Source organism: Ixodes scapularis, unplaced genomic scaffold (genome assembly GCF_016920785.2).
Source record: "Ixodes scapularis isolate PalLabHiFi unplaced genomic scaffold, ASM1692078v2 PGA_scaffold10__122_contigs__length_95168666, whole genome shotgun sequence".
NCBI lineage: Eukaryota > Metazoa > Arthropoda > Arachnida > Ixodida > Ixodidae > Ixodes > Ixodes scapularis.
This window is the reverse complement of record NW_024609836.1, coordinates 83,682,855-83,701,965: the sequence shown is the minus strand read 5'-3', so window position 1 is coordinate 83,701,965 and position 19,111 is coordinate 83,682,855. Positions and strand designations below refer to the sequence as shown.

Below are 19,111 nucleotides of genomic sequence, written 5' to 3'. Positions count from 1 at the left end.
ATTTTGACACACCCCCCCCCTGTTCCGCATCCCAATTCATGGACATGCCAGCTACTTGAGCCCCCTGCCGAAAAAGATTCCTGGCTACACCACTGTGACATAGCTAATTGAGATCCTCCCCTGCGTCGGCCACTTCTCCGAACACACTGCTGCAGAGCGGTGAAGCTTACCTCGCATGCACCAGGACAGAGTGGTGAAGCCCACCCTTCCTTGTGCCCCTTTTGCATTTTGGCTCTCGGACCTACCAAGCACCCATTCCCAATTTTTCTAGATAAGCTCTAGTTCTTGACTGGGCATTTGCTAGGTATTCTGCAGTATTATATTTGCCGGACTAGAGTCTGCAAACCATATACATGTTTGAAAGTTGAAATGTTTTGCAGTGCAAACTATGCAGGAATTTTCGATTTTTCAAGGTTGTTCGTTGTGACTAGACGTGACAAATTTTGTGAATGAAAGAGTATGTTAATGATTTCTGTATGATACGAGCTTCTTTGTGAACTAGGAAAGCGAACATTTGTCGAGGTATGCTGTGTATGAGGAGATTTATGTGCTGACTAAGCACCATGTGCGGACTTTCTTAGGAAAATCTTTTCTAACGAAACTTTCCCTTTGTGGACGATACACCGGGCGAAGACTATAGTTCGGTAAGTATGGTAGTATGGACCCAGGTAGCGCAGTTCTTAGGGTCAGAATTTGTTTTTTTTTCTGGAAATTTAGGGCCTTAAAAAGCCCAAAGATGCCAGGGTAAGGCCAAACTTGACCTTTTTTGGCCAGAGTCTGGCTACCTTGGCCCTAACTTGCCAAACAAGTACCAGAATTAGGCTTCACTTCTGGTTGTTCAGTTTTTGTGTGGCAACTTTGGGTCTAAATTGCCAAACAAGTGCCGAATTCAGGCGTTGCGCTGATTATTCGGCTCATATGGCACATCTTTGGCTCGAGTCTGGCACCTTGGCAGTTATGTGGAGTGCCGGGGAATAGTACCGTAGCACTAACTGGCATCTTGGAGCGAAACCGAGTTAGGCTCAAAATGGGCCCTTAGGATTGCCAAGGGTTTTGCCGCGATTGCAAAGGGCTCGAGCAGACGAGCCTTGTTCCTGGTGGGCGTGCAGATTGGCCGTTCGTCGGAGAGCCCCATTGACTTCGTGGTCATGGACACGGTGGCGGGCGACAAGGCCGGGGGAGGGGCCTGCCGGGTGACCCAGAGCACCATCTCGCGCTTCGCCTGCCGCATCCTGGTCGAGAGGGGGCGCTCCCACCGCTCCCACATCTTTGCGGCGGGATTCGACTCCACGCGCAACATCTTCCTGGGCGTGAGTCCATCTGCTCGAGTACTTCGCTCGGCCCCCTGCCGGCTCAATGTTTGCGCAATGTCAACCCGACGTTAGTGCTATGTTGGCCCAACTTGCAGTGGAGCATGCTAGAGCCACTAAATTAGCTATGCCTAAAAAAACACTCAAATCGTGGATTTTGTTTTTTCTGTAAAAAATATTTTTAGGTTAATACTTTTTGTTGCAAGACTCGTTTTGAGTTGGGTGAGATTCCAGAACATGCTTTTCTGATTAATAATATGAAGGGGGCTAGTGAAAAATAAATAAAAACTTGCAGCTTTTTTTGGGTCTCCTTGTTATTAACATATCCTCTCTGACAAGAATGTATGCTTCGATTAAATATGGTTCCTAGATGAGACAGTGCATGTTTGCGTAATGGCATGTCACGACGGTTGTTTCCAGTCTTCTGTGATGCGTATGGAAGAAGGTTTTAAATGTTTCAGCGTGCCTCATTTGGCATATGAGCCTGACAAAGTTGGGCCGAAGAGAATGGTGTTCGAGGGTGCAATGGGGTATTTTTGAAAAACTTACATTTTGTACTTTTTTTGTCGCATTTACCCCTGAAGCACCTTGACAATTTTATGAACAGGTCCAGCAGGTGTCCTACTTTTTTGCACTGCCCATTGCACTCAATCATTGCAATTTGTCAGTCTGCAACGATTTATTCCTTGAAGTTTGAAAACTGGTCCACTGGTTCAACGCATCAATTTTCAAACTCACCATTTAAAATTTTTTTTTTACTTGTAACTTACATTTGTTTTTCCTTCGTTGTAATTTTGTCAATTTCGTGTATTTTTTGTCTACTTTCCACTTCCTTCTGTAACACATTCTAGGCCTTTAAAGTAATTAAATAAAGAAAATAAAAAACTATTGCAGTTTAAAAAGACACTGAACCTAGGAAAAAATATTTTGTTTTTCTACCTGGTTAGGGCAGGCATAAAAAAAATTTGTTTGCAAAATCAGCATAACCACCTGTAACTCTAGCCAACAATTAAGGTTTTCCAATTCAAATCGCCCAATATTTATGTTACAATACAAATTTTTCGATTTGCGGGTGAAATCGATTCTGTACCCCTGCGGGATGATGCTGATTGCATTTGTACCCAACTAGTGTGCTCTCTGAGGCAACTCTGAGGTCCAGCGAACTCGGAGTGCACATTAGTTGGGGTACAAATGCTATCATCATAATCCCGGAGGGGTACAGTTTCGGTCTCGCCCGCAAATCAAAGATTTTGTATAATAACATAAATATTGGGCAAAAGGAATTTTTTTTTTTTTTTTCGAGAAACATTTATCTTGAAACATGCCTGTCCTAACCAGGTAGAAAAACAGAATCTTCTTTTCCTAGGTTCAGTGTACCTTTAAGGAAGGAAGGAAGGAGGCACCAATGACTCATCTGTGCACTCTTCGAATTTTGGAATTGTGAATGTTCTGGCGCGTTAGAAGTTAGTTTCAAGTTTTGCGCAACAAACGTAGACGATGAGGCTCGGGTGTTCTCGCTGCAACGCAGGAGAAGGCTACCAAGTGGCAGCACGAGGGAGAGATCGATGGCCTCACGACCAACGGGGTGCTCATCATGCACCCCCAGGGGTCCTTCTGCGGGGGAGCCACCCCCGGCATCTGGATGGAGGTCTCTGTCGGCGGAGGGGTGTACGCCATCAGGGAGTCTCGGTCGGCACCCAAGAAGGGCGTCAAGGTACACTCCTTTTCATCTCGGGTTTTTTTCTGGGGGGGGGGGAGCATTTGAGTTGCTCGGCCTCTGTTTTTGGTCGTTAGACTGTCCTGCAACGAAATGTCGTTGAAAGCACCGTTGCTATGCTCCTATAGCTCTTAACTTTGAGCAGCCCCCCTGGCCAGCAAAATCGGATACTTTAGGGTGACTTTTCGGTTCTGCGTTGTCACATTCTTCCACATTGACACGAATTTGAAAAATAAAGCAAGTACAAAAGTCGAAAGACACTAAATAGCATATTGATTGGATGCTAGAGGCGTGAGTTGTGCTGTTCTTTTGTTGACTTAGGCAATTTTTAAAAAAAAATCATTTTAAGCACTTGGTTAGCGCGCATTGAGAGACACCGAGATGCCGACGGACACTTGTAAGCATTGTCCGTGGATCGTGCACGATGGGACGCTAGGATGCTGCTTTGCGTCTCGCGTACTCTAGCGGAGGCCAGAGTGCCTTGCCTGTGGACGCTGCAGCGTCCCCTGGCCCAAAGAAACCGGCCCATTCGAAGGACAAAATTTCGTGACTTCGGAAGCGTTATGGCAAGAGTGGTGGCTATTCTGCGCGATGTTTGGCGAACGCGTGTGCGAGTTTGCATGTAGATTTTGATTTAGTGCCTCACGTTTGTTGCAGATTGAAGACGAGACAAACATGCTGAGGGACGGCTCCCTCATTGACCTGTGCGGAGCCACGCTGCTCTTCCGCTCGGCCGAGGGGCTCATGAAGTCTCCGGTGCGTAGCCCCTTTGCTTTCGCTCTCACTCCCTTCGCCCGCTCTTTTGTCGGTCACTCACTCTAACCAACTCACTTTGCGCTCACTTGTACGCTCACCCACTTTCAATCACTCATTTGCAGTCACTCACTCCCACTGTCTCATTCACACCCACCTACCCTTGTTCACTGCTCACTCTTGCTCATACTTACTTGCAGTCCCACTCACTGACTCGTGCTCAGTCACTCTGTAGCCCACTTATTGTATTTGCTCGAATATAAGTCGACCACGAATATAGGTCGATGCCTTTATAGGCCCGTTCACACTCTTGCGACCTCTTAAACCTGGGTTCCTTAAAACTTCTTAAACCAGAAAAAACACTGGCGCCATCTATTGGGAAGCAGTGTAAACTCGGCGGTCCGGCCTATTTTTTTTTTTATTTCTCGTGCATTATCCTTTCTTTCTTGGCTCGAAAAACTTTTGTCAATGTTATAAACGAGCCTTTCTATGGGTATTACGCACATTTAACCTCGGAAATCCCGCAAAACCTTCGCTCTTGTGAAATGCAGTTACGGGGTCACCGCATAGATGGCGCCACAATGCCAGTGTGTTCCCTCATTCTAAAAACATTTAAGAAGTTTTAAGAGAAATCGTCTCTCTCAGTCGTACTCGGTCGCAAGAGTGTGAACGGGCCTTATATTGAACTTGCCGAGAATACAAAAGTAATGTAATTCAAATATAGGTCAACTTTTCTTTTTTTGAAGGACAGAGGAAAGTTTAGGCAAAAAAGAGAAACAAACCTTTATTTACAGCTCACTCAGCTAAATCACAGTGCGATGTGAAAAGCTTAATCATTGTGAGAGCTTCAGGACATGTCGTTGTCGGAAGCCTCAAAGCAACAAAAGACAAAATACAAAGACGTGAACAACGCCGCGAGCCGCCATTGGCCACGAGAAGCAAAAGTAACCTCCGTATTTTGTTTTGCTGCGCGTCTGCGCAGCAAAACAGGAGGGCTGGAGGGAAGGGGGCAAGGTGCTTGGCGCCGCGCGTTTCCCTCCCTCTCCTTTCTCCCCCTTATGTCGCAAGGGGCATGCGCGAGCGGCGACGACCGCGGACGGGTGCAAAATACGACGTCTGAGCGACGCGTGTGAGTGGTGGTCATGGCGGGCCTTTGGCTGCTGATGTTTCGGTTGCTTACGTGCACCAAAAACTTTCCAAAACAAGAAGCGGCGCAACACTACGCAACGCTATGGCGACGCCGGCTCGGTGACTCGATAGCTTCGTGTGCTCGGAGGGGTCGTGAAATTTTATCATAAATGGGGGTCGAAATTCCCTAATCACGATTATAGGTTGACTCTTCATTTTTGACGACATTTTCAGAAAAAGTGGTCGACTTATATTCAATTAAATGCGGTAGATCTGTTTACTCATTTACTCATACTCACGCAGTCACTCTCATTCGTTGTGCCACACATCCACACTCATTCGCATCTCTTACTCGCTTATCCTCGGTCGTCTCTAACTCACATCTCAGGATTGTGCAAGAGCACAGTTACGCGTCGTTACAGACACGGTACTGACGGCGGCGCTCTGTCCGCTCTTTGCAGACGAAGCACCACTTGGAGGAGAGGCTGCAGGAGCTGAACGCCGGGCGCCCCCAGTGCCCCGTGGGGCTGAACACGCTGGTGATTGCGGCCCGCGCCACGCTGAGCCAGGCAGACAAGCAGCCCTACGTGTACCTGCACTGTGGCCACGTGCAGGGGCTGCACCACTGGGGGCTGCAGGACCAGGCCACCAACGAGCGCACCTGCCCCATGTGCCTCAAGGTGGGCACTGAGATTTCAAGAGCTGCGCGATGCGCCATCACGCCGGTTGCAACGCAGGTTGTCGGACGGCCGAGGTCCCCAAGGCCTGTTCACAGACCTGCTTTTGCTTAAGACTGAGCTCTTGTGAACTCTTAACCGGTTGGCTACTGTGCACGTCGCGCCCTGCCAGGCCGTCTGTACTGCACATTTTTCCCCTAAAACAGGGCCACACTAGGCGTGACTGTTTTGCTTGTATAATAAGCTTTTACAGTAAAACATGTTTATTTACATGCTTTAGTGGTTCGTTCAAGTCTTTAAATCAATAGGCCCTCACAGATTCTTCCTCGTATGAAATATCTCGAAGCGCTGCATCCTCGATCGCTTATGCGTCGCACAACCAGTGCGCTTTTGTCATGATTCGGACTCCGAAATGCTGTCGGGATCGCTCCCGTCGTCGACAGAAGGCTCCGAAAACTCACTATCCTCACCAGACGTCTCGTTATCATGGCTGTTGAAGAAGATATATATGATTTCACCGTCAGAAAGGCCACACCGCACACTGCACGCTGCCATCTTCTCTAAGCAGGCAGTGATCGAGCGGGAAAGACGGCACACAAAAGAACAAGCTCAAAGAAACACAGCGGACAGAACGGTCCTCTCCATCTGTTGGCAATGTATCTAACTGCACTACCCCAAGTCTACATAGCGCTCCATCTATGAATTACTCTTTAAAACAGAAATTCATGCAGACCGGCAAATCGCCGGCTTTGGCAATATGGGCCCTTACGGCACACCCGGCAATTCGTCAGCTTTGGTAGCAAATGGGTTAACTAGAGTTTCCAATTGCTCAGTTGAGGTCATGTGGTTTATGGGCTGCATTTGCAGTATGAGCTGCGAGGAGGTGACCAAAACGTCGGCGGTCGGCAAATGTCTTCGTCTTTCCGTCCTTTTTCCCCCTCGCTACGTGAAAACGCAGCGTGTGCGCACTTCCAACCGATCGCCGCGGGAGGTGTCCACCATTGAATTGCAGACGCACCCGGTGGTTGGAGATAGACCCTCTCTTCAATATAGGCTCTCTAGAGAACACACTGGCAAGCTGGCACCATCTGTGGGGTGGTCCTGGAACTGCTTTTCACTAGAGCGAAGGTTTCGCGGTATTTGCAAGGTCAGATGTGTGTACTGTCTACGAAAGATGGTCGTTTATAACAATGCCGGAAGTTCTTCGAGCCAAAAAATAAAGAATTGTGGGCTAAAAAGGGAATGTACAGAAATGATGAGTGTTTCACGGCTTCCCGAGAAAGGGTGCCAGTTTTGTTTGCTCAACCTAAAAGATTTTGAGAGGTTTTGAGGCACACTGTCGTAAGCAGACAAAGGTATGTGAATCGGCCTTAATAGTTCAATAAAGTATATTACTACAACTTACCAGACAATAAGGCCAGAGCACTGGGTGCCATGCATGCAGGGTATTGCAGTTAACTTATGCCAAAACTTGAAAAAAAGAAAAGTTGCCGCACGTTAAGCGTGTTGAACCAGCGCTGTACTGTTCGCAGTCCCATTGAGTGGGTCGAGATATTTGTTGCGATGTGCCCAGCTGGCTAATTTACGAACAGAAAGTCGGGGAGCAAACAAGCTGGTGAAGATTAGATTCTTCCACCTGTTGTGTTTGGAGTTAGTTACTGGCTGTAGTGGTACTGTTGTGGAAAGAGGGCGATTGCTTTTTTTTTTTGTCCGTGCAATTTTGGTCTCTTTGTGGCATTTCCTATTTAAGCACTTTTTGAGTGAAATAGAATTCAGCTGTACACTTTTCATGTATGTGTTGCCCTTTGCCTACTTGCAGTCTAGGGGTTGAATTATGGCTAATTAAAACAGATTAATTAGCCTTTTTTTTTCAATTAAAGGGTGCAAATTTTCTTATGCCAGATTTGGAGAGCGTGTTGAGAAACATTCCATTGTGTTGTTTCCATTGAGGTACACCTCGCGTGTCTAATTTTTTTTCGAGCTTTAATGGGGGACACTACCCCCCCCCCCCCCCCCTCCCAAAAAAAAAAAAATGAAAAATATATATTTCTAAAAAAAAAAAGTGATTTTCAAAAATGCTATATTTACATCACTAACATCTAGAGAGTATTCTCAGAAAGCCTCATTTGTTTAAATTACTTAGTTATTTTTTTTATAAATTATTTTCCATCCACCAATGCTAAAGAAAAGGTTGAGGTTCGAGCACGCATTTTTCTCCATTCCACTTTTTGGCATAAATTTCACTTTAGGGAAACTACCGTTTGGTCACGGAACAAAAGGAAATGCTCGCTTATTGTTTTGCCTAACTATAATTTAATGGGCAATGCAACTGTGGCATTATTTTTTTACTTTGTTGATGTTTTTTATAAAACATCTTAAGATTTTGTCAACAACATAAAAGTCAGAAAAAGTAGGATTTTTCACCGTGTGTAAGCATAAAATAAATTACTTTTTGGAAATTTTGCTTTCACAACTGCACTCTCCAAGCATTCTGCTGTGTATTTGATGAAAAGAAATGTCTGTGTGTTCCCTATAAAAACAACCGTAATTTCTTCCACAATTCATGTACACAGATGAAACTTCGCACTGCATTCTGCCTCACAACTGCCAGTATATACTGTAAATTTCATTCATATTAAGCCACAGGTTCAAAAGTTGACCCTTTCAGGTAGTGTCCTCCCTTAAATAAAGCGCACGAGACTGAAAGAAGTCCCACGTGACTGAGGGCACTAAGGTTGCAATTCGATACCAAGTAGTCACGTGGGACTTTCTAAAAATTCTTCACCCTTTTTTTAAAGCTCGAAAAAAGTTAGACACCCAAAAGCAACCTTAATGGAAGTGACACAATTGAATGTTTCCGTCGTGTCGTTCCTGCCACCTACCATTCCGTTACTTCCTCGTCGGACGGCACGGGATGACGGCGACGCGCTCTGCTGCGCCCTTCCGCTCAGGTGGGGCCTGTAGTGAAGCTGTGCATGGGCATCGAGCCGGCCTTCTACGTGGACAGCGAACCGCCAAACTACGCCTTCAACCCCTGCGGTCACATGGCCTCCGAAGAGACGGTCAAGTGAGTCCAAAAGCTGCTCTGTGTTCTAAGACGTGTTCTTCTAATCATCGCGAAAAATCGCCGCACGAGTTTCGGCAGTATGGGGACGATTGAGGAGAGTCAGCTTGCGAGCCGAATTGACCTTGCGAGCTGTTCGACGAAGTTTTCAGATGGTAAAGCCCTGGCACTCTGCTGGTGCGGTCGCTCACTTGGGTGAGGGCAGCGGGCTGCAGGACCAGGCCTAGTGGAAGTAGACAGCTGCCACCCCCGGGACATCCGTGTCCAGGGCTTGAAACGTAGCGCCGCAGTCGCCCGGTGTACTTCCCTAACCTAGTATTTTCTCTACACAGGTCTACTAACCATAAGCAACGAGTAGAACCTTGTCGATACGTTTTTTAGGGACTGTGGAAAAAGAAGCGCATCACCCGGGAAAACGTAACAACCGATAACGCTGTTGGTGGGGCTGCAGATGTGACGGGAAGCAGCCCTCACACTGGGATTTACTCCAGAATGACTTTTGGGGGTTCGGAGAACTACCATGGTGGTTACCATATAGCTGGGCATTCTTTTTCGGCACAGTTATTTAGAACTAGCAGTCAACCTATACCGGATCTACCCGATTAAAGAGCGCGGCCACGATTGCTACCTCGAGGGGCAACTTTTCATATTGCTCAGTGGGGAAAATAGAAGCGCGAATGTCGCGCGAGGCTAATAGAGAAATAAAACGGTACCTTTATCTTGCTAGAAATCGTTTTCAGCACGATTTTTGACAACTACGCTCATTCACGTCGAGCGGTGACCAAGTTTTTCTCGGCTCTTGCTCCCCTCCCGAAGTCGGAACGGGCGTCACACTGAGCCTGCCGCATTGTCATCAGTTCCATCAAAACGTCCGACAGGAACGATATCCGTTAAGATCCAAGAAAAACTAAAACACATGCTAGAGACTAGCGCGTTAAAAATTTGAATTCTTTGAGCTAAGTGAGCTATCTTAAACAAACTCCGATCGTGCCATCGCTTGCTTGCTAGCCGCTATCGATTCGAACGGATTTGGATTCGACTAGAGAATTCGAAGCATCCAGCAGAGAGGCCGAGAGGCATACGTTGCCAACAGAAAACTGAAAATCCACCGCGCGCGGCCCAGGAGCGCGGGTTCGGGAGCACCGAGGGGCAGATTTTGGATGCAAGAACCGATAAATCAAGCGCAACAGACGGGAAACTAGTACATGTTTCTCTATGGGAGTTAAATGGGACCGGTGTTCGTGAACGTAAAAGCATGGAAAACGTTTCAACCAGGAACATATCAACAAGGTTCTGCTGTATGCCACGCATGAAGTATTGGTGAAATGTATGAGATAAGTTTATGTATCCCTCAGAAATGTTGTCTATGATGGATTGCTTAAACAGCATGTGACACCTCAAAACAAAATTGAGTTTGTTCGTCCGGGAACAAAAGTTGTCCATTGTTGACTACTATTAGCGCCTTTGAGCGTGCTTCTTACTGAGCACCATTGCACTGAGGAGAAGCAACACCCGCGGAAGCGAGCTCCGTGAGTGTCTCTTCCCTGCAGTGCGCTGGTGCCCGGTAAGAAACGCACTCAACGGGGTCCACGAGAATGAAAGGCAGGGTTGTAGGCATTACCGAAAAAAATTGACGAAATACGTGACTCGTTATTGCAAATAAAAGAAATGCATTATTGACCTAGGTTACCCTAAAATAAAAGGCACGCATTATCGTTACCGATAAAAAGTGGCGCACATTACTTTTGCATTACTTCTTTTTTTATGAATGAAAATATTTTACTGTTTTGATGTTAGAGGTATATTTCAAGCTATGTTATGCTCATGCAGAAAACTAAAGAGCAAGAAAATTAGGCTTACCTGGACATGCTTCTTTAAGTTGGAGCTTAAGCACCTCATGCATTTTAAAGGGGTCATGAAACAATTTTTCAACTTTTCCTTTGTTTTTCTTTTCAACTCTAAAATCGTGCATTGTACCAAACAGTTCAAGAAGAGGGAAAGGAGGGACCCTCCTCTTGCATGGACTATCGTTTGTGCACCCGAACACCGCCATTCTCCCCTCAGAAGATTAGCCCGTCGCTCAAAACTCATAAAAAAGATGCTTTCCCCACCCTGTTCACCCCTAAGCTGACAGTGCTGTGGAAGCTACGTGCTCGATGGGCCAGCCACACTTTTGCCATGTGATCACGCTGCCTCGCACATATCTACACGCAGAGAATGAAGTCGGGTGAGGAAAGGGAGGCGGCAGAATTGGTCCGGCAAGCGCATGGCTTCCATTGTACTGTCAGCTTAGGGTTGAAGGAATAAGTGAGGTCCGGTGTTGTGTGATGTGCGTTTGGGCCAAGTGACGCTCTTTGGGTACCACAGATGTACCACAGTGAAAAGGCAGAGAGCTTGCAAAAGGAAGAAGGTACGAAATAGTTCGCTGTGTTTTCAAAATTTCGTACAGAAAATCAGGCTTTTGATTTTGTACCTTCTTTTATTTTGCCCACTAAACGATATGCTATTAGTAAAATCCCTATCTAAATTAATTTATTCATTTCATAGGTCGCTAGCATCAGGGATTCGTTGTAAGCGGTATTTGTGCAGGGTGTGAAACTCATTGCCTTCCCCATTTATAAAGCTATATCTGTGCAAACCAGTTTTGAAGCTTTGAAACGGAGAATAATCAACCCTACTCGGGTACTTTGCACACATGGTTCAATCTGTTTAGTTTTGTGAGACAGCCAGCATCAATAAAAAAAAAAAGAAAGTTTTACTGCTCGGCTTGACCGACGGTTGTGGGCTTACGGAATTCGAAGAAGGCCTTTGGTGACGCCTGTAGCAGAGGGAATTGCGGCGGGCATACTTGTAGGGTTGGTGCTGCCATCTAGGCGTGCTTTCTCGCACCAGGTACTGGGCTTCGGTGCCGATCCCCCACGGCACCAACGGCCTCCAGTCGGCGTGCCCGTTCTGCGCCGTCCCGTTGGAGGGCTACCCCGGCTACGTGCGCCTCATCTTCCAGGACCATGTCGACTGAGGGCGCCACGCGTGGCCCCCTGCGCCCTGCCGCAACGTTGGTGGCGCGCGACAACGGACGGCCGAGTCGCGCGTCGACCCCTTTCTTCCATTTTTGTTTCCTCGTCCTCTTCCTTTTACAGTGCGTGCGCTCGTGTGCGTACGGGGAGGTGGTAAAACGTCCCGACTCTGGTTCTTTCGCCGACGGGTTGGTTCCGTGTCGTTGCGGAACGTCGGTACACCACCCGCTTCCGTGTCGTCAAGATTGGCAAGCGAAAAACGACGGTCGTACCCGGCCTCCGAGACGTGATTTCGCCGGAACGCGGGTAGGGTCGTCCGAAATGGGATTGATGTTGAACGAGCCAATATTACCCAGAAGGCCAGGCCCACGCATGACATCGACGCTAGTGGATTACCGAACGCGTTCGCCTTGGCGTTGCGCTTGTTGTGAGATGCCACAAGGTCTCGTCTTGTCTTCTAGGTGGAGTTGAACAAGCACCGCACCGGGGGCAGTGGTAGGTTTCCGAGAGCGTCGGGAACATTGTTTGCACTTTGGATGACTGTAAATAACGGCTTGCTCGGTATTGTCAGTACCGTGAACGACCTTAGACGTGCGGAGAGCGCGTCCGGAACGCAGTTTCTCGCTCTCGTCGGAACACAACTGGGCGGCGATCGTAGATCGTGTCTGCACAAGCATCGAGGCGGATAGTAGAAATCCCACAACCGTACTTGCTACGTACTTGGTCTGGCCCCGAAATCGAGCTGCTGCTGTAGCATGGTGTGTCATTTCCTTGACCGCGGAGAGCTCTGTTGTTTGCAGGGCCGACAACTTTGCGGACAGTGTTGCGCGAAGGATGTGGGGTCTTTTTTTTCCGTGTTTAGTTACTATGACGTGCCATTCTAAGAGCCAAGCATTGCCAAGGTTGACTGAAGGGACCCGGGTTATTTCGCTGTTTGGATAATTTGCTTGAAAGTGTGAGTGCCTGGTTCACGCTAGAGTTTGTTATAGACGTATCGTCCGCCTTTTTATCACTCGGAGTGAGCTTAAAACTACGGCCACGGACGATCTCCCAGTTGACTTTATTAGCGCATTGTGGCTGTGTGATTGTGTAATTGTTTATTTGTGGTGTTTTATTTTTTGTTTTTATTTTGTACCATGGATTAGGTAAGATTGTAAAGAGATCAAGTCTTTGGCATACTTCTTTTGTTCAACTAAATTGAAGGGTAACAGGTCGCAACTCCATTCCTTGTTACTATTGATCTACAATTAGGTTATATATTGATGACTTAATTGATTTGAGCACTAGGCTATCATCGGCGAACCAGGAAAGCTTCGTGTTCTTTCGACCGTCATGCTTCCGTCGTCTTAAGTTATCCTGAAACGTCTCGAGTATTGGTCGTGGAATAGGTAGCGTCAGTCTAATTTCCAAATTTGGGAGTGTGTAATGTTGTCGCTGTCTACTATAGACGTTTGCCAGTACGGCCTCTGGGCGCCGCCATTTTTCTGCTGGTGTGGGTAGGTCGTCCGAAAGTCGAGCGTTGCTGAGGTGTACCCACGGTTTCCAGACAGGTGCCCGAACAAAGCGTTTTCCATCCACGGTGGCCAGACTAGCTCTTGAAGCGCGGCTGCTTGCAGACGTCTATAGAGCCTGTTTCGAGGGTCTGCGAAATTCGTGGCTTACCCGAATCAATCATTACTGTCCGAATGTCTAGAGCAAAATTTTACCGCACGTCATTACAAAACCTCCAGCACCGTTCCCAATGACCTTCAGACGAAACAGTCGCGCAACCACACGTATGTGTTTTTGGTGTGCACATGATTCTGCGGGCTGACCAATTCATATCATGCAGTCAGGTTACATAGCACGCGGGAGGTCGGTGGCATTAAGTGTGACACGAGGTTACCGCAGTGTCCAGAAGATGGCGCCACGCTACACGCGACAAATAATGACGCTATGAATAGGTCGCTCTCCGCTACCCCATTCCCGTTCAGCTTTCCCGAGAGTTTTCTTCTTTCTTTTTCAAACTCCCACGCTTGTAAATAACACTGAAGAGGCGGCCAGACGTCTCATTGAGCGTTTTCAAATGGTAGTTTCTCCGGTGCCGCGCTTTTGTAACGTGATTTCAATGGACGTCGCCGCGATGTACGGAGCGTGCATCTATTTTAAAGATTGACTATATTTTTTTAAGTGGAGTAGATGGATGCAAAGCGTCACGGTCGAGTCTGAATTATTTCTCGAAGCGTGCGGACAACCCTGTGATGCTTGCGGGATTTTTTTTTGAAGAGGGACATCATAGAGGATCTGTCGCGGTAGCAGTTTTGGCGGATCACAAACTCTGATGGGGCTTGAATGATGGAATAAAACATCAGGTTTTGGCATGACAAACGCTTGTGGATGTCCTTAGTTTTACATTAGGGATAACTTCAGTTGGAAAATGCATCCGATATGCCGGTGCAAAAGACTAAAGTGTCAAACTTGGACTCGAGCTTTTTTTTTTACAAGTTGATGTTTGGTTTGTTGTGTGCTAATATTTTGTATCGCTACTCTTTTCCCTCCAGTAATCAGAAAAGATATGTGTTTTCTTCCATAATATTGTTGCGAAACTGCGTCTATCCCAGTTCAGCGAAGTGTATGTTCTCTTTTTCGCGTTTTCAAATATAGCAAATGCAAATGCAAGTGTTGTACATTTGCCCACCTCGTCATCTACTGTTATACAACCTTTTTATAAACGTGAGCAAGAAAAAGAAGAAAAAAAATCTGAAGATCTCTTTTGTGGCGTAACGGCATGTTACTTTTTTTTTCCACGGAAGGGCTGGATTGTGAAGTAAACGTTCGCCCGTGGGGGGGACCAGATGGTTTTGAACTTTTGCAGGTGTTTTTGCCCGCGTGTACGGCGCAGTTTTTTTTATGCCGGCATTTCGTTTTCCACATGCTGTAAATACAAACACACATACACATTCACCTTCTTCCAGTTGATGTTTGTCGGAACGTGTCGCACACGGTTTGTAGAGGTTTGACCGACGGCACTGACCCATGTCGCCAAGTCTAAAGGGAACACTTTGAATAGGAAAGAAAGAATGCACCATTCCATTATTGACTCTTTAAAATTTGGTTTTGGTGTCTTTAATGTAACGTGATGACAGTGCGACGCACGCAGTTAACCTAATGCAGTAGTGGTGCGACACAACCGCAATCGACTTCACAAAGCCAAATCTTGCAGCTCATTTCGGAATGCGGGCTATGTCGCAAGGAATGTGCCGTTGAGTTTGTTAGGAATGTGCCTCTATGCTTTAGCCCTTGTAAACTGACTATGTTACGGCCAAGATTGGTGTGTGCTAGATGGACGCTCCTTCTGGGTACATAGCTGGTGGTGCATAAGGGCTTCAGTCTATAAACCAGCCATTTTTTTGTGTTGCAATTGTTCACAAATTTGTTCTGAAATTGGCTGATTATCGGTTGTGGATAGGTTACATTGGCGTATAATGCAGAACTTTCATATACCAGTAGATAACCACGAGTGAAACTTCCACCATGATGCTCGGAATTTGTGAAAGCGGAGCATACCACGACTTGCGTCGCCTTCGGCACAACTGTGAGGAAGCGGGGATAACCAGATTCCTCTTCTGCATGTGGCACCTCAACTTCTCTCCTTAAAATTTCAACTTCTCTTCTTAAAATTTGTTGTCTGGTCACCTCTATTTGTTTAATAGGCACTGCCATAGCCAATTCTGGGAACGCTGAGAAGTTTATTTCTAAGACTACAGATGCACGCCTGATTTGCTTCTGTATATTTTTTCTCGGAAAATTACGGTGCTGAAACTAGCAGGTGAAACTTTTCAACTCTTTTTGCAATGGTTTCGTTTTATCAGTGCACAAATTCAGTTACCTTCACGATCAGAGGCTACACCAGGGCAAAGTTTCCGAGTTTCATGTTACACACTTGGTAAAATGAAAATTTATTTTGGTTTCATGGGTGCTTCTTTTATTACCATTCCCTCCCTTTTATTACCACGGAAAATTATTTGTAGTTGTTCATTATATATCCACATCATATCCCATTCGGTTCACTTTCTGTAACGTGCAAGTGTTACAATGTTATTAAAATATTGCTTTTTTTTTTCTTTTTGGCCGTCGTGGCAGAATGTGGAATGAGTGCATTTTTAAAACTGCAGATTTCTTGTTATCTTAGAAGAAAAAGAAAAAACATTTTGGTGCGTAAATTTACATGGTGAAGAAAAAGGCTATGCTCAGGCAACAGAAATTTAATGATCGTAGGTCCGGGTTTATATTGTAGTTGAGTATTTAGTGTGGTGCTTTGATTTTCTTACGGGTTTATCGAAAGCAAATGGGTCCTCTGGGTACTAAGCTTTACATGTATGCTTTCAAAGAAGGTTTGTTGGTAGAAGCATCTAAATGTCGTCCGACATTTTCCTAGAAATGTAGATAACATGGTGCGTACATACCGCGTGCTTTATCTTTCATGAAAGTGGCGGCGTTTAAGTGTACTTCGAAATACCGGCCTGTAAAGACGGCCTGACACAATTGATCTGGACAATGCATAGTGCTGCGGGACACTCAATTTAGGTAAGGTGCTGCAAGTATCACAAAAAATAGTGCCGAGTTGTGTTCCTTGAATGAAGACGTTGGACAATTGACTGGGGTGTAGTCGTTGGGGTTTTCACACTGCACCAAACACCCTTCTTTTTCGTGCATGCACTAATTTGTTCCCTTTTTTTCTTTGTTTTGCCATTTGAGGAAAGAAAGGACTGATCCACTGGACAGTGTGCGGGAGTCCCTACCTGTACCTTTTTTTTAGTTTGTGTTCGATACCGTTTGGCTGCGGCCGACGACACTACGTCCTGGCTTGACGCTATTTATCCACTGTAAGTAAATCTGAAACTGTAGATACTTTCTCTCGACTGGTATTCTATGTAACATAGAATAAAAATCAAGTTTTCGATGACACGTCTGACTCTCTCTCATTTCGCAACTGCAGATGTAGCGCAACGCCCGTGGCCCATCGCACATTTGCCGTTGGTTGCCCGCGACTCTCTGGGACACAGCCCCCAAGCATCAAGCAGCTACTGACCCCCGTTTTCATGTCCCGAGTTTTCGAAGTTTATTTTTCGTGAAATTCGGAGGATGTTTTTGGGACTTTATATTTCGCTAAAGATTCAAGGCTTATCGGAAATCTTTTATTAGAAAATGTTTAATTTTCTGAAATTCGAAGTTTAATTTTACTGTGTCTCAATTGCTTTTCTTTCTTTCTTTTTTTTCCCCCAATTAAAAATAAGCATAAGTAATATCCGGGCACAAATGTACCCTAAATTCATACGAACTCACCTGATCGAATGATGTCTCCAGCTGCACTTGGCATTAGTGCCCTTGCCATTGGTAATACTGTCACACGACAAATCTTCAATATGAGTGTTGCTTCAAATAACGGTGGTACTTGGATATAACTAGGGTTCCGTATTTCCGGATAAATATGAAAAATACCCGCCGGTCAAATTTATACCAATTTGGATTTATCCGATAAAACTGAATTTAGAGGGGTCACAATGTCTAAGCAAAAATAATAATAATAAATAAATAAAATGGTTATGTACAAATAGGTTCGGTACAGGGTCAGTCAGTGATCGTGAGTAGAGGCCACTTCAGTTTTCATTCCAATCTCGGACCATTGACAAAAGGGGGTATGCTGCATGCAGACTTGTACGTAACTTAAATACTCTACTCAAGTTACTGTATCTTAAATACTTTTGTGAGTAACTTGGTATCTTGCAAATATTTTCGAATGTCAGTATTTAGTACTCTAACTTAAATGCTTTTTTTAAGTAACTTGTACTCGTTTTAAAGTTATTCAATTCCAGTGTTTTTCCTTTAGAGGTGTGTGAGGCGACCATACTTTTCTTGTTTGCGTTTATATGCTCTCTGAAATGTTACTAACAAGTGCACCAATGTATAGGCTTTGGCTGTTTTGGGGCATTCAAAATAAATAAACAAAGTTACTTCTAAGTTACTTTTTATTTTTTATTTTCTTTAGAGGCGGAAAGCTTGAAGATGATTGAACTCCAGTGATTTTGGCTAGGCGCCCTGCCATTGCAGATACATTTCGTGCCAGGTAATCCAGTGCACTTCCGTTCTTCTGTTGAAAGAGGTGACACGGAGAAGCAGGTGTCGCAGCCTCAACCCGAGAGCGGTCGTGCGTCGTGTCTTCCAACTGCAATTTGTTCGTGGCCAAGCCCAAGAGCAACATAGATTCCGAAGCAGAAGGGCATGCGGGTGAAAGCATAAGATGTGTACAAGGCTACAAGCCAGATAAAGGGCACTTGTGTCGGAGAAAGGGCGGGTTCTACAAGCGTCTGGTAAGAGTTGACAGTAAACCGTAGTTTATTCTTCTATGTTATGGAGTAAAAGCATATAAAAGAAAGCCTTCCAGCTTCACAAATGCCTCTGCATCCGCACGCTGTCGGACACACCGCTCGTTCGTTTCACTAGCCTCTCTTCGCACACAAGACTCGTAAGACGCGACTACACGGCTCCAGTCCGGAGGCCCATCGCTCGCGGCGTACGCAGCATTAGCGAGTTTTAGTAGACCGTGTTTCCCCCTCCGTTAACACTCCCCTACGAAGAAACCGCCACTGCGCCTGTGTGCCGATGGCCTTAACTGTAGAGTTCCGGGTCGCGGAGGGGGAAACACGGACTACTAAAACGCGCAGTGGCGGTTTCTTCGTAGCGGAGGGGGAAACGCGGTCTACTAAAACTCCCTATTGCCTTGGGTAGCACGAATGACCGCCGGCGCCCACCACGGTGGCGCCCGCTCTCCCCTGGCCTGGACTCTCCGACCCCCGACTGCACGGCACCGCCAGTGCACTGACGGGAAAAGCGGAAATGAACACCCGACACAAGGGGAGTGTTGGAGGCGAGCCTTAGAAACTCCCTCCGCAGGCGAACGGGCGCCCTGCTGCCCTGGCCTATTTCCTCGCCATAGCAAAGGTATAAAAGGAAAACGTTTTTATTTTTGTTTCATTTGTAGTTACTTGGGATATCTTGGGACCTCCTAGAAGCCTGCGCGGCTGCCAAAGTCTAGCTAAGAGGTTTCGGTTGTGCTTAACAATGAATTGCAGAGAAAATTGTAACTTGAGAGTATCTTAAAAGTAGCGAGTTACTTTTTTGGAGTATTTTGTCCTTTACTGAATCACTTTACAAATTTGAGTATTTAGTGCTCTACTCAGTTACTATTTTTCGTGATACTCAGTTACTTAACTTAGATACCGTACTTTTAGTGAGTATCTTGTACAAGCCTGGTTGCAGGTTTATTTCCTCGGAGGTTCGTTCAGAAGAACGGGATATACTTCTGCGCCACGGCCCACGGCAAAGGCTACTGTTCCAGTTTAAAGTTTGGATTCTACGATTTTGGCTTAATAGAGGGCAGAGGGGTTCTGTTTTATAATACTTAA

The 19,111-nt window shown here is 46.0% G+C and overlaps 1 protein-coding gene across 1 annotated transcript in view; it reads left to right on the top strand.

Annotated features, from left to right (window-relative positions):
- LOC8035299 (protein pellino) overlaps nucleotides 1-16,613 on the top strand; it is a 61,918-nt gene extending 45,305 nt beyond the window's left edge. Inside the window, exons 5-10 of the mRNA XM_029974238.4 lie at nucleotides 1,110-1,310; nucleotides 2,839-3,024; nucleotides 3,685-3,783; nucleotides 5,370-5,588; nucleotides 8,537-8,652; nucleotides 11,542-16,613. Of these exons, the coding sequence (XP_029830098.1) occupies nucleotides 1,110-1,310; nucleotides 2,839-3,024; nucleotides 3,685-3,783; nucleotides 5,370-5,588; nucleotides 8,537-8,652; nucleotides 11,542-11,668 (948 nt within the window). The 3' untranslated portion in view covers nucleotides 11,669-16,613. The remainder of the gene's footprint in view (nucleotides 1-1,109; nucleotides 1,311-2,838; nucleotides 3,025-3,684; nucleotides 3,784-5,369; nucleotides 5,589-8,536; nucleotides 8,653-11,541) is intronic.
- Nucleotides 16,614-19,111: the final 2,498 nt, after the last annotated feature.